Here is a 27,511-nt window from a genome sequence, read left to right as displayed (position 1 = left end):
CTCGGAGACCCCCACCTCATGCGGTTTCACTCTGAGCCAAGCCAGAGTTTCACCTGAAATGAGAATGGGGTCATTGCTGGAGTGGGGGAAGCACCGGATAAAAGCTCAAATTGGGCATCAAGCTAGTTATTTATATGCTGAGGACAGCTTGCAGGTTGTAAGAATGGACTCGCATTGCAGGCTGCTGCCCCCAGAGTGAACTCGCAGTAAGTCCTTGCTGCTGGAAGCTAACTGTGAAGAAGTCACGTCAGCAGATTAAGAGGCAGTGCTGGTAAAAGGCACTAAAATTAGATGGGAAGAAACCTAGTTTCTTTGGATTTTTTGTGGGTGGCATTTGAGAGCCATTGTTGGCCTCTGAATACGTGATTAAAACGATACTTCAAAAACTCCATTTTTTATTCTTCTAAAGATAGGATGTGAGGTTAGAACTTGCAGTTGATCATAAAGTACCGAGAACTTGTTAGTGCAGTGGGGTTTGGAAAGAAATTGCCAAAGAATTATTAATAGGTGGGACGCCTGTGTGGCCCAGTCAGTTGAGTGTCTTCGGCTCAGGTCGTGATCCCAGGGTCCCGGGATCGAGTCCCATTGGGCTCCCTGCTCAGCAAGGTGCCTGCTTCTCCCTCTGTCTGCCGCTCCCCCTGCTGGTGCTCTCTCTGACAAAATCTTTTTTAAAAAGGCAGTTGGTAGTAGGGCCAAATTTATGAGCCTCTCATCTAGGGGCTGAACCGAGGAATCGCTGGTGGCAGGTAGGCACCGAGTGAGGAACAAGAGTCCGACCTGGCTCTTGGCCCGGTCTTCTGCCGTGTGTGCTCCCAGCACCCTCTGCTTGTTCCCCAGCCCTGCGCGTCGCTGTCAGCGCACGTGGCAAGGTGGCAGGCATCAGGAGCACGTGTGCGTACCGGCAGTCTGACACATAGACGCCGGAAAGAGCTCAAAGATCAAAACTTGAACCGTAGAATCTCCGGGGCAGCTAGTTATTTTTCACCTTGCACGTGGGGCTGCGTCGGAATCTTCAGTGTTGATTCGGATGTCTTACCTCTCATTGTTCCCTGTTCATGGAAATAATCCTGTCTACTCCCATCTCTCCAGCTAAGAAGCGTCCCAGCTGCGAACAGCAGAGAGGGTCCGTGGCACACATGCAATATTTGCTTGAACTCTGACTCTGTTACTGTCCGCACACCACTAGCCACATCATTTCCAACCTTTTTTGTCTGCTCCCTCTGTCACAGACCTCCTTTACATGTGTTTTCTATGACACGCATTTTAACATCTGAAATGATCTTCCAATAACCAAACCCTGCTGCAATTCAGTATTCTCTTGGAAATGTTAATCTGGTTTGTCTTTCAGGAAAGTATTTCTGTGTTTTTCAGAGATCTACGTATATGAGTTAGGTTTGTATTTGAGGACTCCGGTCTCTGATTTTTTCCCGTAATATTTCAGCAAAGACTTGCTTTTCATTAACATGGACTAAAATCTGGAGTGAGGGTTGTACTTAATTAGCGAAGTGTAAAAATGCTCATGGGAGCTTGCTACTTTAGTTCTCCTGGTTTCTGCTTCCTGGCTGGCACTCACCCAATGGCTGGACGAGCTTTTATGCACATCCCTTGAATGTCTGCTGGAAGAGCCTATCCTGCCGTCACTGCGTATGGCCTATGGGTTTGGGGTCACCAGTCTGGGAAGCGGCTGGGGGCTCCTGAGACATGCACCTTTCTTTTGCTCCTGACCCCTTTGGTGGCCGAAGTTTATTATGGTCACCAGATAGGACCGCAGAACATTACTAGGGTCTGAGGCGTTCGTTGCCTTGTATTTTGTTGTTTTGTCAGAGCCCAGTTCATTTTGTAGGAGACCCTGGAAAAAGAATTTGGAAAGCAGTAGCAAGTCACTTACCTTTAAAATGACAAAAATGTTTTTGGTATGTTCTTTCACAAACTAAGGAAATGAGTTGTGGTACCCGTCAGAGAACATGCAAATTGTTACTTTTGATGCTTTCTAATCCCATCTGTCTGGACGTGACTTCAAAATTTAACACGGTAGTTTGTAAGTCCTTGTCTTAACAGGTATCAGTGTTCTTAGTAACAAATGAGACGGGTGCAGTGACGTCAAGGTGAATGCGGGGCAGTGGTTTAGATTTCTCCTGCTCCTGTGGGAGCTCCAGTGAGCTGAGGACGCGTGGTTCACATTTCGAAGCCCCTGAGTTCTCAGCAAGTAAAGGGCAATGATGAAGGATGTGAATTTATTTTAATGGCCTTGTGAACAACAAATAGACATTTCTGTACGGCTCTAACTGGATCATACAGAAACTCGTTCCTTACGAGCAAGTTAACAAAGTGAATACGTGATTAAAACGATACTTCAAAAACTCCATTTTTTATTCTTCTAGAGATAGGATGTGAGGTTAGAACTTACTTGCAATTGATCATAAAGTACCGAGAACTTGTTAGTGCAGTGGGGTTTGGAAAGAAATTGCCAAAGAATTATTAATAGGTGGGACGCCTGTGTGGCCCAGTCAGTTGAGTGTCTTCGGCTCAGGTCGTGATCCCAGGGTCCCGGGATCGAGTCCCATTGGGCTCCCTGCTCAGCAAGGTGCCTGCTTCTCCCTCTGTCTGCCGCTCCCCCTGCTGGTGCTCTCTCTGACAAAATCTTTTTTAAAAAGGCAGTTGGTAGTAGGGCCAAATTTATGAGCCTCTCATCTAGGGGCTGAACCGAGGAATCGCTGGTGGCAGGTAGGCACCGAGTGAGGAACAAGAGTCCGACCTGGCTCTTGGCCCGGTCTTCTGCCGTGTGTGCTCCCGGCACCCTCCGCTTGTTCCCCAGCCCTGCGCGTCGCTGTCAGCGCACGTGGCAAGGTGGCAAGCATCAGGAGCACGTGTGCGTACCGGCAGTCTGACACGTAGACGCCGGAAAGAGCTCAAAGATCAAAACTTGAACCGTAGAATCTCCGGGGCAGCTAGTTATTTTTCACCTTGCACGTGGGGCTGCGTCGGAATCTTCAGTGTTGATGTCTTACCTCTCATTGTTCCCTGTTCATGGAAATAATCCTGTCTACTCCCATCTCTCCAGCTAAGAAGCGTCCCAGCTGCGAACAGCAGAGAGGGTCCGTGGCACACATGCAATATTTGCTTGAACTCTGACTCTGTTACTGTCCGCACACCACTAGCCACATCATTTCCAACCTTTTTTGTCTGCTCCCTCTGTCACAGACCTCCTTTACATGTGTTTTCTATGACACGCATTTTAACATCTGAAATGATCTTCCAATAACCAAACCCTGCTGCAATTCAGTATTCTCTTGGAAATGTTAATCTGGTTTGTCTTTCAGGAAAGTATTTCTGTGTTTTTCAGAGATCTACGTATATGAGTTAGGTTTGTATTTGAGGACTCCGGTCTCTGATTTTTTCCCGTAATATTTCAGCAAAGACTTGCTTTTCATTAACATGGACTAAAATCTGGAGTGAGGGTTGTACTTAATTAGCGAAGTGTAAAAATGCTCATGGGAGCTTGCTACTCTAGTTCTCCTGGTTTCTGCTTCCTGGCTGGCACTCACCCAATGGCTGGACGAGCTTTTATGCACATCCCTTGAATGTCTGCTGGAAGAGCCTATCCTGCCATCACTGCGTATGGCCTATGGGTTTGGGGTCACCAGTCTGGGAAGCGGCTGGGGGCTCCTGAGACATGCACCTTTCTTTTGCTCCTGACCCCTTTGGTGGCCGAAGTTTATTATGGTCACCAGATAGGACCGCAGCACATTACTAGGGTCCGAGGCGTTCGTTGCCTTGTATTTTGTTGTTTTGTCAGAGCCCAGTTCATTTTGTAGGAGACCCTGGAAAAAGAATTTGGAAAGCAGTAGCAAGTCACTTACCTTTAAAATGACAAAAATGTTTTTGGTATGTGCTTTCACAAACTAAGGAAATGAGTTGTGGTGCCCGTCAGAGAACATGCAAATTGTTACTTTTGATGCTTTCTAATCCCATCTGTCTGAATGTGACTTCAAAATTTAACACGGTAGTTTGTAAGTCCTTGTCTTAACAGGTATCAGTGTTCTTAGTAACAAATGAGACAGGTGCAGTGACGTCAAGGTGAATGCGGGGCAGTGGTTTAGATTTCTCCTGCTCCTGTGGGAGCTCCAGTGAGCTGAGGACGCGTGGTTCACATTTCGAAGCCCCTGAGTTCTCAGCAAGTAAAGGGCAACGATGAAGGATGTGAATTTATTTTAATGGCCTTGTGAACAACAAATAGACATTTCTGTACGGCTCTAACTGGATCATACAGAAACTCGTTCCTTACGAGCAAGTTAACAAAGTAACCAGGATTTCTAACAGTTTTTTTTTTCCCCCTCACAGTTCGCAAAAGACGAGTGGAGGGAGACCACCAGTAAGTCCACCAAGATCCAATCTTTGGGAGACTTGAAGAGGTCACCAAGAGCTCATGGTGGTGATGTCAGATGTAACATTTTCCTGGGTAGAAGGGAAAAGACTGGAAATTTTTTTTTTTTAACTACATGTTTCTTTTTTCTAGTTTACGTTAACAGTTTCAAACTGTAAAATCAATAGTAGGTGGTATTTTATATTTTATAACATTTCTTTCTGCTAAAATCAATTTTAATTTAGCTTTATTAAATGGTTTGTGATGACTCATGAGTTAAAAAGTACAATTATGAAAGAAGTTTAGGAAATCATTTATGTAGAATAATACGAACATTTTAAGGACCAATCTTTTTTAAGTCAAAAAGGGACATGACTGAGAGAATTGCTGTTGCACCTGTTAGGTACAAGACCTTCCTCAGAACCTTCCTTATCCCATCGCAGGAGCCCTCTCCGTGTTTTAGAATACATGAAATTGGCAAGAGTGTGCTTTCTGTTTCTATCAAGAAAGCAAAATGGCGGAATTTCACAACAGATGACTCAAAATCTGGTCCTCTGTTCAGGAGTACAAGCCCATCTCTGGGAGAGAGAAAGGGGCCTCCTGCATATTCCAGGCCACTGCGCTTGTCTGATGGACGTGAGTCAGCAACACCTAGACTTGTTTAAACAAAGTCATCAGCTTGGCCACGTTATGTACTTTGTTTAAAACTATCGTTATGTCTAAGTTCATTATAGTTTTTTATTTTAATTGGGCATTATTAAATTTTTGTGAAAGCTCACAGTTGTTTTCTTCCCTGTGAAAGACCTAGAGCCAGCTCTCGGTTATTTAAGATAAAGAGAAAAAAGGCTGTTATTAAACACGTGAAATCGAAGATAATAAATGCGCTGGAATTTGAGTCTGAGGCACGTGCAAAACGGTCACTGGAACTGAGGATTACTGTACATGAGAACCTGGCCTGGGGTGAATTAGCTGTTGCACAGTAGCGTGAGAATTTGCGCGCGCGCTGCCAGCATCGCACAGGCGGTCGTGACTCAGCGCTCGCTACGAATTGTCCGGCCAGTAAGGGAAACCGCCCTCCATGAATCCGATTTTTATTATGTTTCCTTTCTTCTTATGCTTTTTTGTCCACATTGTGTAAAAGTCATGTCTCGTGAGAGAAGTTTCGTCCTACTGCTCATGCTCACGGTATTCAAGGGAACGCTGGAACAGCGTACTGGGGTGAGCGCCACCTCCCGCCCAGGCGGAGACGGGGATCCGGCCCTGTTGCAGGGCGGCCGCTGGAGTAGATGGCAGAGCCCGCGCGGCTACAGGAGACCGGCGGGGAGGAACCGGAGTCCTCCTGGCCTCCGGGATTCAGGCCTGGCCAGATCATTTACAGGGACTAAAGGGAAGAATCCCATTTAAGAGTAGGGGACAGGTCTAAAGAAGAGTTTTTGAAATTGAATTACAAAGTGTCACTCCCTTGGCCTGGGCTGGACAGTCTGCTGAACGAGCCCGGAGCATCTTGGGTGCTCTGGTAATAAGCCTGTCAACAGGCGAAAGAAAGCTTCCCTTGGAAGAATGGGTTGTCTTTATTTTTTCTGAGTCCGTAACCAGTGTTTTAGTGGGGCCAAAGATGGACTCTGCACCCTTCCCTTTCAGTTAGAGACCACTGATGGTTTTTTTTTTTTCCAAGTTAACAAGTGTTTCTGTCTTTCTTTTCATGTACAACTTTGGCAGTGTACCCGATTCCAGAGACTGCTTACTCGCCGCAGGGTCGGGGGTCCACATGCAGCAAGTCTGGAAGCCCCCGTTACACTCACGGCAAGGCTTTCTGGCTTGCGCTGTCCTGTAAGTCAGTGCGTTGAGAAGCATGTGACCCCTTCTACCATAAGGTTTTTTAAAATTTAGGTAGGTGGGGCCCTACCCAGTATGCGTATCGTACGCACGGGTCATATCTTTCTCATTTGTGACTTACCGAGGTATGAAGATGTGTTTTCCTTGTACCATTCCGGTTCTGAGCTACAACAGTTCGTTATATAATTGAAGAAAACATTTTTTCATAAAAATCTTTAAAGACCATTCACCCAATTGAATCAGAAAATCAAGAATTATAAGGGAGAAAACTGATGTTTACTTTGATCTTTAAATTCTGGCACCTCTTAGCCTTTTAGTAACTCACAGTATTTCTATGTAGCTTTAAAATGCTGTACTAGATTAGGGTTCTGAAATAGCCTTGATTTTTAAACCAAAGATTTTCCAAGGCCTTAAAACATTCCGTAGGCTAACTGATTTATGCTTACCTGGTTATCTACTCAAAGAATACTCTTTGCATTTTTAAATTGCTGTTTTTTAAAATCTTTTCATTTCCCATTTTGTAAAATTTTACATTCATATTTGAAGTTGATTTTGCAACTATGTCTACATGAAATTGTACTGAAAAAAGCAACAATAATACCGATATTAAAATGGATTTTGGTGCTATAAACTTGTAGCTTAGATCTCGAAGTCTTAAGTATAGGCGAAATACATTTCATAAGGGTGCCTGTCATTTAGAAGACCAAATAAACATTTTGTGTTGAAGAAAACCAGCAGATTGTTAGAGATTTCAAGGAGAATTATCTCACTCATTAAATTGCAAATTCCTGTTATTTGAATGAAGTAACCCACGTACTCACTTCGTGCAATAGGTGCACTCTGGAAAAGTTACATGTAAATAGAACTTTGTAAATTGTTTTTCCTTTGACAGTATCTGATGTATTTTCACTTAAAAAGGGGATTCCATGGCATAATAAAAATTATAAAAGAAAAATGTTTTGATAAAATGTTAGTCATGTTCTATTATACATTATATTTAATCCTTGCTGTCATTAAAATAAGATGGAAAGATTCATGAGGTTTCATAAAATCTGCTGGTTCTGGTTCTGTGCTCACAGGGCCTGTCCCTTGCCCTTACAGGGTCAGGCAGCACGGTCACCTCCCCGCAGACTTGAGGATGGTGAGCTCCCGGGATCCCCAGCAGCTTCCCTCCACTCTTGTAAAAAAATGCTTTTCTAATATTATAGCGTGAAATTTCTACCCCCAGTTAACATCCATCATCACCTCACATGGTTTTTAAAAAAAAGTTATTTTTCCTTGCTACTCTGTTAGCAACTTTCAGATATGTAATACGGTATTAACTATAGTCGCCATGCTGTCCCCAGGATTTATTCACCTTCTAACAGGAAGTTGATAGCTTTGACCACCTTCGCCCGTGTCCTCCACTCCCCACCCCTGCCTCTGGAAACCACCCGACTATTCTCTTCCTGAGTTCAGTGTATTTAGATAGTCATATAAGTGACATCATACAGTATTTGTCTTTCTCTGGCTCACTTCACTTAGCATAATGCCTCTACGGCCACTTCACTTCTGTACCGTATTAACTGAACACAAGGCACCCACGAGAACCAAACACATGGATGAACCAGAACAACTCCTGTTGCCCTCGGACAAGGGTGTGAGTTCTTGGATCTAACCATTTATCGAACTGTCTTCTCTGTCAGCTCTCACTAAGCATTCATGTTTCTAGATCATTCTCACAAGACTTGCTTATCAAAGAAATGCTTCACTATTTTTACATTGAGAATATTTATAAGCAAAGATTTTTTTATATTTTTATGTCATTTTAATTTGGTCATTCTTCTATTCTGCATTAGAATTCAGCTCCATAAGTCTGACAAATATTACTGATATTAAATATACTGATAAATTATTAAACTTGATTCATAATAGTGAAGTTTCTTTTGAAGACTATTGTACTATAGGCTTTTAGAACTTAACACATTATACTGAAATAATTTCAGTAAAGTTTATCAAATATTCTGTAGACTTGAACTTTTTGAAATATCCCTTTAGTTCTTATGTTCTAAACTTTCTCACAAACCCCTTCAGGAACAAGTTTATTTCCGGTAGTTATTCTATCCCAGTCCAGTCTATTACATTCAGCCATATAAAACTGTCAATACTTAACCATTTTAACTCCTAAAAATAGTAATTTCATATGGCTGAAATACCGTCGGTACTAGGTCTGGTCTGGCCATAAAAGTGAGTTGACAAATTTGACGAAACAGAGTCAATCCTACTAATTAATAAACTAGAGATAATTTTTACAGCAAAGCAAAAACATCTCTTACCGGTCACCCAAAGCCACCAAGCAGAAGAGAAAATCCATGAAATGGGTTCTAATGGGTTTGAGGAATCTTTTAGGGACAAGCGCCAAATAATTTAAAAATTTCAGAGTTCGGAAATGTAGGGGAATGAAGACCTTCCCGTTGCATCTTTACTGTTAGCTGGCCTTCCAGGGATGGCTGTCGGGCTTACTTTCTCCTGCAGGAGGTCTGGAGGCCTGTCCTCTTTGGAAGTAAGGAGGCCCCGGCGCTTGGACTATCAGGCAGCTCCAGCTCCTGTGAGTCTGAGTGGCCCTGGGGAGACAGTGTCCTCGTGCCCAGCACAGTGGCCCCTGCTCTTTCAGGGACCATGATGAGGGTGGCCGACCACATGTGGGTCCAAAATCACCAAACATCTTTTATCCTTCAAATGTGAAGCTTTCCAGGGCGCCTGGATGGCTCTTTCGGTTAAGTGTCTGCCTTTGGCTCAGGTCATGATCCCTGGGTCCTGGGATCAAGCCCCACGCTGGGCTCCTTGCTCAGTGGGGAGCCTGCTTCTCCCTCGCATTCTGCCTGCTGCTCCCCCTACTTGTGCCCCTCTCTGCCAAATAAATGAATAAAATCTTTTTTTAAATGCTTATTTTTTTTACTTGGGAGGAAAAAGCTTTGGATAGAAGTCTTTTTTAAAAGATTTTTTAAAAGATTTTATTATAGAGAGCCCGTGAGTGGAAGGGAGGGGCAGAGGGAGAGAGAGTCACAAGCAGATTCTGTGCTGAGGGCAGAGCCCAGTGCTGGACTCGACCCCGCTACCCTGAGATCGTGACCTGAGCCAAAGGCAGAGGCTTCACCAACTGAGCCACCCAGGCGTCTCTGGATAGTCTTAGACTTCTTTAAACCTCAGCTTCCAAGTCTGTAAAATGGGGATAACAGCACCTGCCTTTCAAGTCGTTCTGAGGATTAGAACTGGTAGGGCCTTGGGGCGCCTGGGTAGCGCAGTGGTTAAGAGTCTGCCTTCGGCTCAGGGCGTGATCCTGGCGTTCCGGGATCGAGTCTCACATCAGGCTCCTCCGCTGGGAGCCTGCTTCTTCCTCTCCCACTCCCCCTGCTTGTGTTCCCTCTCTCGCTGGCTGTCTCTCTGTCACATAAATAAATAAAATCTTTAAAAAAAAAAAAAAAAAGAATTGGTAGGGCCAGTACGGCACCTGGCAGAGCACCCCGTGTCCAGGGAGCCTTCCCGTGCTGTGCCTGCTCTGACGAGACCACAGGGCCATGCGGTCAACGGGAGTTAGTGCCATGCCCATGGAAATAAATAACAAAGCGCAGAAGGGCTGCAGACCCAGCCAGGCAGGAGAGAAGGATATCCCCGAAGAAGCAATACCTGACCTGAACGAAGCCCACCTCTGGCCCAGCCAGGAGCAAGAGGTGGGGCAGAGCAGCCAAAACGCACAAAAACCTAAGACCTAGAACAGTTACCAAAATAAGCTGCCCGTTAGGGAAAAATGGATTTTCTGAAGTCGCAGACTTGCTGCTAAACATTTTTTATTCACAACTAGGATTATGCAAAAGCCACTCCATTTCAATCAAAACAAGTCATGTCACCATTGCCTTAAAACAAACTGTTGAAAACAATATACAGTTGACTCTTGAATAACGGGGTTAGGAGTGCCAACTCCCTGCACAGTCGAAAATCCAAGTATAACTGTTGCCTCCCCAGAAACTTAACTACTAATAGCTTACTGCTGACCAGAAGCCTTACTGATAACAGTTAATACATATTTTGCTTATTAAATGTATTATATATTCTTAAAGTAAGCTAGAGAAAATTTATTAAGAAAACCGTAAGGAGGAGAAAATACATTTACAGCCCTGTACCATATTTATCAAAAAAAAAAAAAAGCTGTAAGTGGACCCATGCAGTTCAAACCTGTGTTCCTCAAGGGTCCGTACAATGCATACAGTGAGGGCACATTTCATACTTCAGTCATTTTCTTCCTCTTCACCCACTGCTTTCCTCTTTCCAGAGGCCTCACCTCCTGAACAGATACAAGAGATAAGATGTAAAATTCAATATCAAACATTTTCAAGAAATTTTGTCTACAATTGTTCTGAGCTGTCCTCAACAAAACACTAGCAAACCTAATCCAACAATGTATTTTTTTTAAAAAATCATTCACCAACTGATCAAGTGGAATTTATTCCTGGGTTGTGAGGGTGGTTCAGTATTTGCAAGTCACGGGGCGCCTGAGTGGCTCAGTCATTAAGCGTCCGCCTTCGGCCCAGGGCGTGATCCCACAGTCCTGGGATCGAGCCCCGCATCAGGCTCCCTGCTCTGCTGGGAGCCTGCTTCTTCCTCTCCCACTCCCCCTGCTTGCGTTCCCTCTCTTGCTAGCTGGCTGTCAGGTACATAAATATTTAAAAAAAAAATTTTTTTTTGCAAGTCAATCAATGTGATAGATCACATCAGTAAGAGAAAGAACCATATGATTTTTTCACTAGACGCAGAAAAAGCATTTGACAAAGTACAACATCCATTCATGATAAAAACCAACAATAAGTTTAGAGGGAACGTACCTCAAGGTAATAAAGGCTGCCTGTGAAAAACTCACAGCTAACATCATCAGCCTCCATGCAGAAAAACTCAGAGCTTTTCCCCTAAGGTCAGGAATAAGACAAGGATATCTACTCTCACCACTTTTATTCAACATAGTAGGGGAAGTCCTAGCCACCGCAGTCAGACAACAAAGAGAAAGAAAAGGCATTCAAATTAGTGAGGACGGAGTATTAATTTTCACTGTTTGCAGATAACATGACGCTGTATATAGAAAGCCCAAGACTCCACCAAAAACCTGCTAGAACTGATAACACAAATTCAGTAAAGTCACAGGATCCAAAACCAATACCTCAAGGTAATAAAGGCTGCCTGTGAAAAACTCACAGCTAACATCATCAGCCTCCATGCAGAAAAACTCAGAGCTTTTCCCGTAAGGTCAGGAATAAGACAAGGATATCTACTCTCACCACTTTTATTCAACATAGTAGGGGAAGTCCTAGCCACAGCAGTCAGACAACAAAAAGAAAAGGCATTCAAATCAGTGAGGACGAAGTATTAATTTTCACTATTTGCAGATAACATGACACTGTATATAGAAAGCCCAAGACTCCACCAAAAACCTGCTAGAACTGATAACACAAATTCAGTAAAGTCACAGGATCCAAAACCAATATACAGAAATCCGTTGTATTTCGATCCACCGATGATGCAGCGGAAAGAGAAATTAAGACAACAACCTCATTTACAATTGTACCCAAAATAAGATACCTAGGAATAAACCCAGCCAAAGTGGTGAAAAACTCTGAACTCTGAAAACGATAAAATATTGAAGAAAGAAAGCCATTCCATGTGCATGGACTGGAAGAACAAGTATTATTAAAATGTGTATACTCAAAGCATTTTACACCTTTAATGCAATCCTTATCAAAATACCAACAGCATTTTTCACAGAAGTAGAATAAACCTAAAATTTGTGTGGACCACCAAAGACCCTGAACAACCAAAACAATCCTGACCTAGGAATAAACCCAGCCAAAGTGGTGAAAAACTCTGAACTATGAAAACGATAAAATATTGAAGAAAGAAAGCCGAAGAACAAGTATTATTAAAATGTGTATACTCAAAGCATTTTACACCTTTAATGCAATCCTTATCAAAATACCAACAGCATTTTTCACAGAAGTAGAATAAACCTAAAATTTGTGTGGACCACCAAAGACCCTGAACAACCAAAACAATCCTGAACAAGAAAAGCAAAGCTGGAGGCATCACAATTCTGGACTTCAAGTTATATCACAAAACTGTAGTCATCAAAACATTAGGCTACTGGCACAGAATCAGACACATAGATCAACAGAAAAGAACAGAAAACCCAGAAATAAACCCATGAGTATATGGTCAAGTCCCCTTCAACCACGCAGGAAAGAATATGCAACGGGAAAAAGACAGTGTCTTCAACAAGTGGTGTTGGGGAAACTGGACAGCTACACGCAGAAGAATCAGACTGGACCACTTCCTTACACCATATACAAAAATCAATTCAAAATGGATGAAAAGCCTAAATATGAGACCTGAAACCATAAAAATTCTAGAAGCAAGCACAGGCAGCAATTTTTTTTCCTAGCTAGGTCCCCTGAGGCAAGGGAAACAAAAGCAAAAATAAACTATTGGGACGTCATCAAAATAAAAAGCTTCTGCACAGCAAAGGAAAAACAAAACTAAAAGGCAACCTACTAAATGGGAGAAGATATCTGCAAATGACACATCTGATAAAGGGTCAGTCTCCAAAATCTATAAAGAACTCATACAACTCGGCATTAAAAACCAAATAATCCAATTTAAAAATGGGCAGAAGATATGAACAGGCACTTCTCCAAAGAAGACATCCAGGCGGCCAACAGACACATGAAAACATGCTCATTAGCACTCGTCACCAGGGAAATGCAAATTAAATTACAAAGAGCTATCACCGCATACCTGTCAGAATGGCTAAAATCAAAAACACAAGAAACAACAAGTGTTGGTGAGGATGTGGAGAAAAAGGAGCCTTGCACTGTTGGTGGGAATGCAAACTGGTGCAGCCACACTAGAAAACACGATGGAGGTTCCCAAAAAGTTAAAAATAGAACTACCCTATGATCCAGCAATCGCCCTAGTGGGTATTTACCCGAAGAATACAAAAACACTAATTCAAAGGGACACATGCATCCTGATGTTAATAGCAGCATTATCAAGAGCCAAATTATGGAAATAGCCCAAGTGTCCATCGCTAGATGAATGGATAAAGAAGATGTGGTGTGGGGCGCCTAGGTGGCTCAGTCGTTAAGCATCTGCCTTCAGCTCAGGGCGTGATCCCGGCGTTATGGGATCGAGCCCCACATCAGGCTCCTCCGCTGGGAGCCTGCTTCTTCCTCTCCTACTCCCCCTGCTGTGTTCCCTCTCTCGCTGGCTGTCTCTCTGTCAAATAAATAAATAAAATCTTAAAAAAAAAAAAGATGTGGTGTGTATATATACTGGGATATTACTCAGCTGTAAAAATGAATGAAATCCTGCCATTTGTACTGACGTGGATGGAGCTGGAGAATAAAATGCTAAGTGAAATAACTCAGAGTAAGACAAGTACCTTATGATTTCATTCATGTAAAATGTCAGAAACAAAAAATGAACAAAGGGAAAAAAATAGACAAACCAAGGAACAGACTCTTAACTATAGAGAACAAGCGATGGTTACCAGAGGGGAGAGGGGCTGGGGGTACGGGTGACAGGTGATGGGGATGAAGGAGGGCACTTGCTGTGATGGGCACCGAGTGCTGCATGGAAGTTTGAATCACTATATTGTACATAAAATCTTAAAAAAAAAAAAAAAAAAAAAGGCCACCCCCCCGCAGCAACCCATGTCCACAGACACTGTCTCTAGCTGCTCAGGCCCCACAAACCTGGGCTTCCCCTGGGCAGCGGTCAGCGCAGGAGGGACACTTCCTCCTCCTTCTATACTGACATTCCAATCATATGACTTCCCCTGCTTCATTATTTCACTTTTTCTATCTAAAATTCAGTATTTTAAATTCTGTGGGTTTTTTAAAAAGACTTCTTGCATTTTATGTGCTTTCTCAGTATACTTGTAAAGTTTTATTTTTTTTAAAGATTTTATTTAGGACACCTGGGTGGCTGAGTTGGTGAAGCGTCTGCCTTCGGCTCAGGTCATGATCTCAGGGTCCTGGGATCGAGTCCCCCATCAGGCTCCCTGCTCAGCGGGGACCCTGCTTCTCCCTCTCCCTCTACCCACCCCCTGCTGTTCTCTCTCTTGCTCTAATAAAAAAAATCCTTAAAATAAATAAATATTTTATTTATTTTAGAAAGAAAGAGAGCAAGCAAGCAGTGGGGAGGGGCAGAGGGAGAGGGAGAGAGAATCTTAAGCAGACTCCACACTGAGTGTGAAGCCCGACTCAGGGTTCAGTCTCACAACCCTGAGATGACGACCTGAGCTGAAATCAAGAGTCAGATGCTCAACCAGCTAAGCCACCCAGGCGCCCCTGAAGTTTTAAATATATATTTTTATATGAAAAATGAATGCCTCCCTTAGGTGACTAGTGCTTAACTGACATGCTTAACATTTCTGTTACTGTGACGTTTACTCCGATTTGTGACTCCAAACCCAGAGTAAAGCATGTTAAACATTCAGAAAACAGTGAATCAAGTAAATGGTGTGTGGGCAATAATATAGTGATTCCCTGTGTATTTTAAGACTTAAAATTTATTTGCACTTAGGACATCATAAGTAGAAAAGAAAATAATTAAAGGGAAAGTATTTTAATAATGTGAACATGGAATAACCCTCAATTACTATTACACCCAAACAAGAAAGACGCCTGTTGACCACAAGGACCACGGCACCCCCCTTGCTCTACCACACTGAATTACTGTCGAGCATGGTGGTGCCTCAGAGCCCGGCACGTTTTCTCACAGGCCCTTCCATCCCCCTAGGACGCCCACCAGGCCCGTGTGTCCTGCAAGCTAACACTGTCTTCCACACCCAGTGAGAGGTCTCCTCCGAGCAGCCTTCCAACACCCGCCTGAGCACAGGGGTCAGACCCTCCTCCGGCCGCTCCTCGTCCTGTCACTGCGTTGACCTCACTGACTTTCAGTGAGGCCCACAGACACCGGTGTGTGCTCCTGGGCTGGGAGCCACTCTTCATTCCAGGAGAGGACTCCTGGGTTCAGGACAAACGTGGTTCTACCTCAGCACTGGTCGGCTTCCTTGGTCTCAGTAATCTTTAAGCCTTTTCTTCTTCTGATCCTTCATCGCCGTCTGAAGGATAGATTCTGGCTCGTTCCTCTGAAAGCAAAGGAACTTCAGACATGGGACTGACCCTCAAAGATGAAGACCTGTTTGTTCCCGAGTTTTTCTCCTGAATGTTGTTGCTTCCCACTGTACATTTTTTCTTGAAGAGCCAACATTTTTTTAAATGATTTTTTTAAATTTATTTGAGAGGGAGGAGGAGAGGGAGAAGTAGACTCCCTGCTGAGCAGAGAGCCCGACGTGGGACTCGATCCCAGGACCCTGAGATCATGACCTGAGCCGAAGGCAGACGCTTAACTGAGCCGCCCAGGCGCCCCAACATTTTTAAAGTTTTGATGAGAAGGTATGTATAACTTTCAGACCTGCTGAAATGACTTCAGTTTGGGAGGTTTTGTTCTGAGGAAGTCATCACTTTTAAACACCCAAGAGTTTTATGCACACATTAAAAACTACAAAGTTTAAATACTGGGTCAATTACACAAGAGGCAAGCTGCTCATTACACATTTTCCCCCATAAGGACATAAATTATTTAATTGATTTGATTTTGAGGGTACCTTATTTTCCCAGCTAAGCTTTTCTGTGGGGAAAATGCCCCTAACAAAAATAGTAAAAATAAAAGGCCTTTGTACTATTTTCCTAAGTAAATCACAGCAGGACAAGGGAGTGAAAGCCCATCAGCCTGCCCAGCTCACCTTGGAACTCTCCTTGGTAATGGCTTTTAATGGCTTTGGCGCCCTCCTCCTCCTCATGGACACTGTTGGGGTCCTGGTAGGGGACACTCAGCCCCTGCTGGTTCTGCTTCTCCCACAGATGGATTGTCTCATGACTAGAAGCCCTCAAACGTTCTTCTTTCTGTAAAGAAGCAAATCAACATTTTTACTGAAAAAATGAACTATCTTTGTATCCACTTAAACCACTTGAAGTGTCTTGAAGACAATTTCTTGTCTTCAGAGAACAGCTCTCTCCCTTCCATACCTGTCACCACACACAGCGGTCACCTTGTGTAGTTTCGTTCGAAGGTGTGAAGGCAACACGGGGTGAAGAGGCAGAAGGCTCCCTCGCGCTGACGGCCCGATCAGAACTGGCTCACACGTGGCCTTGGGAGCCACAGCGTGCCCCGTGCTGCCAGCCACTCAGAGCCCAGACAGCAGCAGCCAGCCTGAGGGACCTCGGCCAGGCCCAGTGGACACGTGAGGGAGGCTGTCTCTGCTAAGCCCTGAGACAGACACCCGGCTTGCTCGGGCTCCACCAAACTACGACGGGGCCCAGAGAGTCCTGTCTGGGCCCCTCACCCCAGAGAGCTTCCCCATGGCCCTGATGACAGAGGAGGTGGCGCTGGTAGGGGAGGCTCCCTGAGCCCCAAAGCAGACCATTCACACCCTTCCTCCACCTGGCAATCCACACACTGGTGTTCACGAGGCAGAGCTCATGTCGACTGAGTCGGGAATGTCTTTTTGACCTTCTAGCATTTCCTATCCGGCTAACAAAGTTTTATGATCTCTGTCGAAGGGTACATTTTCTAAATTATCAGATTTCCCCTGAAATCTCAAACTGAAGAGAGAGCACGTGAGTGTGTGGTTTGCTGTATCGCACCAGGAGCCACTGACATTACTACGGTTCACCACAGGCTCGGGTTTAAGCTGGCTCCCTGATAACGACAAGAAATAAAATGGTTGTGGCAATACAAAATTGTGAATTAGTATTCTGGGAAGTACAGCTCTTAATGCCCCCAAAATCCCAGGATAAAGCTTAGCCAACATACCTTCATCATTTCCGTGCGCTGGCATTCAGGATCACGACCGGCCATTGGTAAGATCCTAATCCTCTGGGTCTTTGCGCATCTCTTATCCAGTGGCAGGGTCATCTTTCTGTGTGTGGCACAGTCTGTCGAGTGAGGTCTGCTGGGGACAGACAAGAACACTGAGAGGCGATTATACAAGGGCACAGACAGGTGTGGACAGTGACCACTTCCCCTTCGGCAGATGAGGGAGGCCGGGCCGCGGGTCCTGGCGCTCTGAGGCGTCCTCATTCTCTCCTCCCTCCGTCCGTCCCTTCTCCAGGGAAAGCTGATGGGGGGAAGGGCAAGTGGAAGAAGGAGGAGAGCAGGCAGCAAGGTCAAGGGCTTTTCCAAACCCCCCCACCATGACAATCAGAGAGAAAAGAAGGGTATGAAATCTCAGTTCCACGAGGGTGCTGCAGAGGCCAAAAGTCAAAATTCGATTCGAGAACTAGAGAGGCGTCCCTCCATCTGAATACGATTAGAAGGAAGGTCAAAGCAAGGAGGCCTCAGGACAGCGCAGGACAGTAGCAGCTGGACTAGGAGTCCCTGGCGCAGAAAGTAGTACAGCCCTGACGAGAGGGAGACAGGTTTTTAGTGCTTGGGAAAGAAGAAAGGGAGAGTCCCTGAGGCTGGAGAGAGATGGGACGTAAGGCGTGTGGAACACGGAGCACAAGGGGAAAAAGCACGCTGTAGAATCGTTCGTCTCTTACGACACCATTCGAAGGAGCTCAGTAAGAGGCTGGATTTGAGCAACATTTATTATGCCAGGTCTCTGCCTTGCGTGACGTCTTATGTGTTATTTGACTTAACTGATGTCCTGTGAAGTAGATATAATCTCTACTTTATAGATAAGGAAACTAAAATATTAGTGAGAGTGAGGGGCGCCTGGGTGGCTCAGTCAGTTAAGCGTCCGACTCTTGGATTTCAGCTCACGTCATGATCTCAGGGTTATGAGATCGAACCCTGTGTTGAGCTCTGTCCTGAGTGTGGGGCCTGCTTAAGATTCTCTCTCTCCCGGGGCGCCTGGGTGGCACAGCGGTTGAGCGTCTGCCTTCGGCTCAGGGCGTGATCCCGGCGTTATGGGATCGAGCCCCACATCAGGCTCCTCTGCTATGAGCCTGCTTCTTCCTCTCCCACTCCCCCTGCTTGTGTTCCCTCTCTCGCTGGCTGTCTGTCACATAAATAAATAAAATCTTTAAAAAAAAAAAAAAAAAGATTCTCTCTCCCTCTCCCTCTGCACCTCCCCCCAAGTCACACACTCTCTCTAAAAAAAATAAAAAATAAAAGTGAGATTGAGAATCTTCTTCAAGCTTACACAGAAGTGAGGTACCACCTCAAAGCCGTCTAGCCTTAGAAAGGGGTAACAGATTAAAGGGTAATTTACATACTATAAAATTCACTCATTTTAATATACAACTAAACAATTTTTTTAAATTATAAAGTTGTTGGGTGCCTGGGTGGCTCATTCAGTTAAGTGTCTGCCTTCAGCTATGGTCATGATCTCAGGGTCCTGGGATCGAGCCCCACATCGGGCTCCCTGCTCAGCGGGGTGTCTGCTTCTCCCTCTCCCTCTGCTCATGCTCTTTCTCTCTCTCAAATAAATAAATCTTTAAAAAAAAATTATAAAGTTGTGTGACCATTATTACAACCTGAATTTATTTATTTATTCATTTATTCATTTATTTATTTATAAGGATTCTGTAATCTTTATAAATTGAGCCACCCAGGTGCCCCTACACTCTGATTTTAGAACATTTCCATGACCTCAAAAAGAAAGCTTGTGCACACAGTTAGTCTGTTAAGGGCCCCACTTTGAGGAGAGCCGCATGAAGGACAGAAGCACTGTGTCCTCAGTGGGCAGGTGTGTGGAGGAGGGAGTGAGTAGCGTCCAGAGAAGAGGCTGCAGCCTGGATATGGAACACCGCCCGCGTGTGGTCAGGCCGCAGCCCCTCTCATCATCCAGCCCTTTCCTCCTCTGCACACGCCAACAACGCGCTCGTGATCGGCCAGCCTCCCAGCTAAATGCCACTGAAGGGAAAGGACACGGGCCAACTGAGTGGCAAAGACCCATCTTCTAGGCCTACCAGGTGCACTGACCAATGTGAATTCACTCGCTGGTCGTCTGGTTTACACAGTGGCCTCCTGTTGGTTTTGACAGCAAGTACTGGCTCCCTGAGAAACAGCGATTTGTAGTAAAAGTGGAAAACGAGCTTGGGAACCAGACCATGTCCCTGGCGAGCTGCACCTTGAAATCACGTCAATCGGGGCTGAGTCAGGCTTTCTGCCAACCCCGCCCTGCCGCTCTTTCACTACCAGTAGCAACATGCCGGCGTGAACAGTTACCTGAAGGTGAGTCTGGATTTAAAGACGGCCTGTCCCTGTAGACCAGTGTCTTCTCGGACGAACAGGTGGCTGTGACTGCCCTGCATCGGGGCTTTGTAGACATCAAACACTTCACTGCCTAGATGCAGGGAAAGGCTGTAACGAGAAACCATTCAGTACTGCGGTGGACACCGAACAAATCCTACAGTTCCCGTTCTCCCCTGATTTTACTTAAATGCTGAGGAACCACGTACTCCATTCATGAGAAACTCAGAGGCGCTATAAATAACGTATTCCCTTTTAAAGCAAAAGGTGGTAAAATTCATTCTTCCTTTAACTACGAATATAATTGTTTTGTCATTTTCCCAGTCTCGACCCCTTCATTAATAAGACAGAAACTTGTTTTTCCAGCATACCGATTTCTACTGCCCATTAGTGCCTCATGTGTGTGAGCTAAGCATTAGGCTTTCCCCCCAAGAAGGCAGCTACCGTGAATCTGATCACATCCTGGGCCCACTTCTCAAGCGTCCTCCCAGAGGCCTAGATTTTGTTAATTCTCAAGTTAACAAAGAACCCCAAATGAAAGATGAAAGATGGCCCCAAAGTAAGGTCCTGCACAGAGAACTCCGTTCCTCCCGCATCCCTCTGGGTGTTCCAGCGCCCTCCGGACATTACGGGCTTACCTCCCGTCAGACCACTTGACCACCCGAGCATTGCTTTCCTTAACTTCATTTCCTTCCTCGTCCCGGCGTTTCCTCCATCTTATCGTATTTTCTACCTGGTTCAAAACACAAAGGCATTAGAAAAGCAATGTAACTAAACTGCATGTGCTTTTTTCCTCCAGTGACTTATAACCCGTGCCAAGAATTCATATGTAGTGATAAAGGAAGCTCCCAAAAGAACTAGCCCATCAGGAGACGTGGAAACCCTCCCGCTACAAATACCTACAGAGGCTAGTTAAACTGACCATTTTGTTTAAATCTTTCCTAAGCTCTAGTTCATAGCAGTGGAAGCAGAAGCTACGTACGATGCAGGATGGAGGTATTACCACACACACACACACACACACACACACACACGGAGCTCCAAAGAAGAGAGGATGACGCTTTGGGTCCACATGGGGTAGGCAGTTAAAATGGAGACCTCTGCTGGCAGCAAGTCCACCTGAAGGGCTACGAACCCAATGACGGAGGGACTAGTAAGCCTGGCCTAGTAAGACAGGGAAGCTCTGGGCATTAAATTAAAAATATAAAAGAGTACACGATGAAGACATGAACAACAAATTAAAACCGGAGACTTCCACTTTGCCCTGTTTTTTAGTTCAAACGTGTCCTACCCATGTCGTAGGGAACTCCAAATCACAAAGGTAGCATAAAAATCGGCTCTGCCCCCCGGCAGCAGCTCGTCCACGACCCCCAGCAAGAAGACAGCAGCCTGCGAGAGCACCGGTGTCCTGCCGTCCCAGGCCTTCCTGAGAGGAGCCGCCTGAAGACCAGGCCTCTCTTTGTGCAGAGTCTGAGCTCCATGAAGAGCCTGAGAGGTTTCCGCCGTGGGTGGTTGCCGGGATCTAAGCAGAGGCAGCTCCACACACCTAACTACATTTATCCTCGAGGAAGTAGCTAACAATTTTCAAGAATCTGTATCGTTACTTCCACTGAACCATTACAACTTCGAGAAAAAGGTTAGAAAAGTGACGATTACAGGGATTAAAAAAAGAGTATATAACTTCTCCCCTAAAAATATTCTGAAAAGACATTTCAGTCCTCGTTCTAAAGTTGTTTATTGACTGAAGACTAAACATAAATGATCACTTCATAATCTCAAGTCTCAAATCATTACCTGTTTCACTTAACGAAAAATTTCAAAAGAAAAAGAAAAAGGAATCGTATAGAATGGTACCTTTAATCTTAACCTGGTTCTATCTTCTTCGTCAAGCACTTTCTCACCTTCAAATTCATCTTCATAATACTGAGGATCGAAAGGTCTAAAAATCGTTTTTTGATCTCATATTAGCCATATTTAGTAATGAATATTAATGCTTATAAAATAGTCATCTTTAAAACATACACCATGTTAAAAGTCACAGTAAACAAATGACTTCGTGTAAAATTTCAAGAATGTATGCAAATTGGTGTACTTTCTTGAAATTTGATTTTAAAACATTATTTGAAATAAAATCCAAGTGTGGCTAATAATTCAAAGTCTTGTTTGAAGAAATGTGTCTTCTAAAATATAAATAAGAATGGTCTATCTTTCTATTTTTTAAAGAAAAGTATCCTGTTCAATTACACAAGAACTATACTCATGAACTTTTATGAAAAATACCCATCAATACTATTTTGTTGTCCCAAATCACTGTCTTTTCCAGTCATAGTGGCTTTTGCACTGAACATTTATGATTTCTCTAGTAAACTTTCTCAATCTCATCTTCTGATTTTTCAGCTTTACGCTAGTGAAAACCACCTTATCAGCTATCATGTCTGTTTATTTATAAGAGCCAAAATGCTAGAAAAATCATTCACATTAAAATTCTCACACAAGGGACGCCTGGGTGGCTGAGTGAGTTCGTTAAGCATCTGCCTTCGGCTCAGGTGCTGATCCCAGAGTCCCAGGATTGAGCCTCGCCCCAGGCTCCCCACTCAGCAGGGAGTCTGCTTCTCCCTGTGACCCTCCCCCCTCTCGTTTACTCTCTCTCTCTCTCTAATAAATACATAAAATCTTTAGGGACGCCTGGGTGGCTCAGTCGGGTAAATGTCTGCCTTGGGCTCAGGGTTCTGGGATCGAGTCCTGCATCAGGCTCCCTGCTCTGCCTGCAGCTCCCTCTGTCTGCTGTTCCCGCTGCTTGTGCTCTCTCTCTGACAAATAAACAAAATCTTAAAATAAAATCTTTACAAATAAAATTCTCACAGTAACCCATCAGTTTTTACCACAGCACATCCTAAATTTACTTTTCCAGAGGTATATGAGGAATCTCCAACTCATAAGAAAAAAACATTTACATTCCACGTATTTTAGTTTAATATCTTGAAAAAAAAAAAACTTTAATCAGTCCTCTTACTTGGGTTCTATGCTGAGAAATTTAGGTAGTTTAACAAAGTACAATTCATTTCCTAAATCGGAGTTGATACTGGGGATTTCTACTTCCATTCTGGTTTCAGAAATCGGCTCTTCCTCCTGGTGGTCCTGAGGCACTCCAAGTTCATCCTAAGAGAGGAGTCAGGATGTGAGAGCTTGAAGTGAAATGAAAAATGCTCTAGCCCTTCTAGAGTACTAGGAGATTCAGGTGTGACTGAAAATAAATTCACACACCACTTTAGGAACAAAACAGTCAGCAACCCCTCCAGCCCTCTCCCTAAAATTTCATCCTCTCCCCCAAAAATACCACTATGGGAAACAAGATCTGTTGGCCTGCATTACCAGAAAAAATATCTATTCTGTCAACATATCTGGTTTCATAAGACATTTTTATTTTTTTTTTTTTTAATTTTTTTTTTTTTAGGGAAGTTGGAACTGTTTATTTTCCACATCTGTAACCTTGGCAAGCAGCCTCACATTTCTTTTTTTTTTTTTTTTTAAACCTATTATATTTTTTTTTTTTTTTTTTTTTTTTTTAAATTAATAATGATTTTTTATTATATTATGTTAGTCACCATACAGTACATCCCCGGTTTTCGATGTAAGGCTCGATGATTCATTAGTTGCGTATAACACCCAGTGCACCATGCAATATGTGCCCTCCTTACTACCCATCACCGGTCTATCCCATTCCCCCACCCCCCTCCCCTCTGTAGCCCTCAGTTTGTTTCTCATAGTCCATAGTCTCTCATGTTTCATTCCCCCTTCTGATTACCCCCCCTTTCTTTATCCCTTTCTTCCCCTACTGATCATTCTAGTTCATAAGACATTTTTAAATGACAGAACTGTGAAAATGTGCAACCCCTCAGTACTAAGTAACTTAAAATCAGAGAAGAAAGTCGAACAGCACATGCCTTCTGGCACAGGTTTGCGTTAAGGAAAACTTCAATCAGGGATGCCTGGGTGGCTAGGTCAGTCAGTCAGCTAAGCTCCTGCCTTCAGCTCAGGTCGTGACCCAGTCCCGCATCTGGCTCCTTGCTCAGTGGGGAGCTTGCTTCTCCCGCTGCCTGCCCCTCCCCCTGCTTGTGTTCTCTCTCTCTCTGTCTTTGACAAATAAATAAATAAAATCTTAAAAAAAAAAAAAAGGAAAAAAAAACTGAAATCAATGGGCATCTGGTTTAAATCAATGGGCATCTGGGTGGCTCAGTCGGTTAAGCGCCTGCCTTTGGCTCAGGTCATGACCCCAGGGTCCTGGGATTGAGCCCGCATCGGGCTCCCTGCTCAGCGGGGAGTCTGCTTCTCCCTCTCCTCCCTGTTGATGCTCTATCTCTGTGTCTCTCTCTCTCAAATAAATAAAATCTTAAAAAAAAAAAAAAAAAAAGAAAGAAAGAAAAACTTACAGGTTTTCAAATTATGAGTTCTCACAGTTTAGCCCCTAAAGTATGGCACTGACCTCATTCTGAGCAGTTCCGTCTGTGCCCTCAAATATCTGCAATTCCCAACATAGCTGAGAAAGTCACCCATTCCTCAGATGTTTCAGACCGCTGCTCAATTGTCGATGTCCTCTCTCCACAGGAGTCAGACCCTTCAGCCTTTGAAACTTTCTTTGACCAATAGGACCTGTTGAGGTGATTGTACTTACAGCAGGCTGCCCTGGGATAGTTTGTTCGCTGTCTCCATCGCTCTCTGAAGAGATGTCATCTATGTCTCCAAACAGATCCATGGTCCCACTGTGACCCTCAATGCTGGGAGAAAATGACAGTATTAATTTCTCTCATTGAGGTTCTTCACACAGTTCTTAGCCCATCTCTTCAACATTTTCCCAAGATTCAGAAACCAAATCTCCCCTAAGCCAACCTGGAACCGGCTCCCTGAGCCCAGCCCCCAGAAGCCTGACAAGTATCTGTGGAGCAGGAAGGTGGCTAAGTTGGTTGGTAGAAAGCAAAGCTGCTGTGATAGCCAGCTTTCAACATAGTTCTGGTGGGTCCTGCCTCTGATACTCCTGCCCTTGCGGGCTCCTCCAACATGTGTCATGGTTGGCCTATGGGATCAATAGAATAAAACCTCACTTCCAAGGCTAGGCCACAACAGTGTCGCTTTTCTGCCTTGTTCTTTCTCTCCTTAGGCCATCTGCTCTGGAGAAGCCAGCTGCCATAACACAAAGACACACAAACTGCTATGGAGAGGCTCATGTGGCAACTAACTGAGGCCTCCTGCCAAGAGCACGTGAGTGAGCCATCTTGGAAACAGATCCTTCCGTCCCAGGCAAGCCTGTAGAGAATGCATTCTCAGCCAACACCTTGAGTGCGGCCTCATCAAAGACCCTGAGCCACAACTACCCTGCTAAGCCAATCATGACCCTCAGAAATTGTGGAATATTAAATGTTAGTTGTTTTCATCCGGGCTTCTCAGGGGAGAAGCGGAGTAGCTGGAGAAGGTGAGGGGCGGTATGCAGGTAACACAAGATATGTTTAATCCAACACTCTTATCTCCCTAAGCCTTTGGATTCCCTCCACATAATGCCAGGGAAGCTTCGTTCCAAGGAGGCCAGCAGTGAGTTTGCTGTAGCTCAGCGACTCCGGAGCCATGTCCCGCCGTACGTGCTAACACAGCGGACCCTGAACACGTAAATGCACGCAAACCAGTCGATCTGGCCCAAGCTATTGTTACAGTCCGTCCTTCAGCTCACATCTTAGCAAGTATTTCCACACATATTCCCTAGGCTTCTCCCTGTATGAGCAAAACCTTGCAGTTCCTTTGCTCTACAAGCTATTTCTTCTTCAGTGGGGAGTTTGTGCTTTCTCCGTCAGAGTAGGAGATCCTAGCGGTGGGGTGGCTGGTACCAAGTGGGTCAGACAGCATGCAGTTGGCTGAGTCTTGAGGAGAACGGAACCTGCTCCAGGTGACGTTGTTACAGTGTTTTCAAGCAAGGAAAGACCAGTTTCCTCAGACGCAGGGAAGCAAACTGCTTCTCCCAGGCAAGGGAGGCTCAGAGTGACTAGGAAATTGAGTTTTTCTGTTTCTTCTGAGTCCGAACAGACATCCCACTCCTAGCTTCTTTCTCTATCAATATCCTTTCACGTAAGCCTTCGAGAGGCTGTGACTTCAACTAATGTTGCAATTCTGCAACCGCACAATTGAATGTTTAATATTCAGCTACCTCAGCCCTCTGACTACGAGACAGAAGATTCGTTAGGGCTATTAGGAAAGCTCACTGTTCTCTGACCACCACCTGAGCTGAATGTTCAAAGACCTAAGTTTGTAATTTTCTTCTGTAAGTGCTCCCAGGCACCTGGAAGTACCCACCCCACACTGTAGTCCGCATAATCGTCGCTACTGCCTAACCAGTGTAGCAGCCACTTGAGCCCCTGGCCGGAGGGGATAATCTGATTCGCCATGTCACCACTCTGGGCATCGCTGACATCCCGTTTCTTTGGTGTGGAGCTCAGATCTGCATTCAAACCCAAACTAATCTACAAATCACATCTTTAAGGATTTGTCTCCTGGACTACCCAGTCAGGTTCAAGTTGGGGAACAGAAAACACACCAGCTGTCTACACAGAATTTAATTAAAAATATTTTTTTACTTAGGTTTCCACTCCTAGAAATGAGGGAACAAAGGGAAGAGGTGGAATTATTAAACTTAAAAACTTATAGTATGGAGCTGAAACTCATACCTGAGGAAAAGAAGTGTCCAGCTGGCACTGATGCCTCAGGGAGGGGGGCGGAGAGGGGATACAATGAAGCTGGCTCTCCAAGTTCTGGTAAAGCTGCAAAATGAATGAGCTGCTGCGGAAAGGAACTGCCTCTGCTGAGGTGAAGAAGTGTTTGTGGGCCCCCTTAGAAAAACTGCAAGTTGACAGGAAGCTTCCAGAAAGTTCCATAAACAAACAGGAAGGAGCAATCTCTTCTTTGTTATTCAGTCTTCCGGTCTTCCTCCAGCGCCCCCTAACAGGGGGCAGCTGGCAAAGATGAAACATGCTTGCAGAATCTCGGCTTCAGCATCACAAAGCTTGGTATAAAACGGTGGGTTTAGAGACGAAAAGAGCTTAATAACGGATACACATGACTACTAGTTAAAAAAACAAAACAGAAAATATACTGCCTTAAAAAGGACAGCCAGGATGAAGGCTCTTAAAAGCCAGGCATAGGAGTTTCAACTTGATAAGCAAACAGCAAGAGACTGAGGTTTTGGTGCTAAGTGGCACATAAAAAAGAAAAAAAGAAAAAAAAAGAAAAAGCAAAGTGGCACATTGGGGATCTAAGACCTCCTTCTTTTTCCATGTCACTTTTCTTTCTCTGTCGTTAGGTTTCAGGTAAGCCTCCCACAGCCACCACTCCCAGACTGTACCAACAGCACTAGAAAGGAAGTAGACAGAATCCACTCATAAGGGAAAGATTAGTCTACATAGGAGACCACAGAAAAGACAAATACGTGTGTGGTACATTTAAAATATACAGGCAGGGACGCCTGGTTGGCTCGGTCAGTTAAGTGTTGAACTCTTCATTTCAGCTCAGGTCATGATCTCAGGGTCATGAGATCAAGCCCTGAGTCGAGCCCAAGTCGGGCTCCACACTCGGGGNGAGAGCACAATCCATCTCTAATAAAGAAATCCTTTAAAAAAATTAAACATACCTGCAAATTCTTTGCCACTCCAGCCATCAATAGGAGTCAAATCCCTCCCTCAGAATACAGGTACACATTAGTGACTCACTTTTAATGAACAGAAGGCACTGGATTTGGATGTGACTTTCCATGCTAGCCATAAAACCTCCAAGAGGTAATGCAGCTTTTACCTGGCTCCCTCTCTTCGGATGTTCACTGGGACCCCAGCCAGCATGCTGTGAGAAAGCAGGGCCAGGACTGGGAGGCAAAAGTGAGACATTCACCTTGGGTGAAAAATACAAGGGATGTCAAAATCTCAGGGATCGAGATAAATGACACTGCAATACAATGTTTTTTAAAACTCCATGTGAAAAACCCCATGAACAAAA

The 27,511-nt window shown here is 44.5% G+C and overlaps 2 protein-coding genes across 3 annotated transcripts in view; one reads left to right on the top strand and one right to left on the bottom strand.

Annotated features, from left to right (window-relative positions):
- Positions 1–7,167, top strand: part of TMOD3 (tropomodulin 3) — a 78,294-nt gene extending 71,127 nt beyond the window's left edge. For both annotated transcript variants that reach the window (XM_008705973.2, XM_008705974.2), the window contains one exon: positions 4,342–7,167. In XM_008705973.2, the coding sequence (XP_008704195.1) occupies positions 4,342–4,376 (35 nt within the window). In that variant the 3' untranslated portion in view covers positions 4,377–7,167. The remainder of the gene's footprint in view (positions 1–4,341) is intronic.
- A 2,842-nt stretch (positions 7,168–10,009) lies between these two features.
- LOC103676752 (RNA polymerase-associated protein LEO1-like) lies at positions 10,010–26,963 on the bottom strand. The gene is made up of 9 exons (XM_008705975.2): positions 26,194–26,963; positions 24,159–24,261; positions 22,500–22,645; positions 21,341–21,425; positions 20,125–20,219; positions 19,463–19,597; positions 17,102–17,240; positions 16,032–16,191; positions 10,010–10,520 (listed from the first exon to the last, which is right to left on the bottom strand). The coding sequence occupies exons 2-9, from the start codon at positions 24,237–24,239 to the stop codon at positions 10,465–10,467; spliced, it is 897 nt and encodes a 298-aa protein (XP_008704197.2). The 5' UTR covers positions 24,240–24,261; positions 26,194–26,963; the 3' UTR covers positions 10,010–10,464.
- Between the last annotated feature and the right edge of the window lie 548 nt (positions 26,964–27,511).

The sequence above is a fragment of the Ursus maritimus genome, unplaced genomic scaffold (genome assembly GCF_017311325.1).
Source record: "Ursus maritimus isolate PB19 unplaced genomic scaffold, ASM1731132v1 scaffold_35, whole genome shotgun sequence".
Lineage (NCBI taxonomy): Eukaryota > Metazoa > Chordata > Mammalia > Carnivora > Ursidae > Ursus > Ursus maritimus.
Note: the sequence above shows the minus strand (reverse complement) of the source record. Positions and strands in the feature narration are given on the sequence as shown.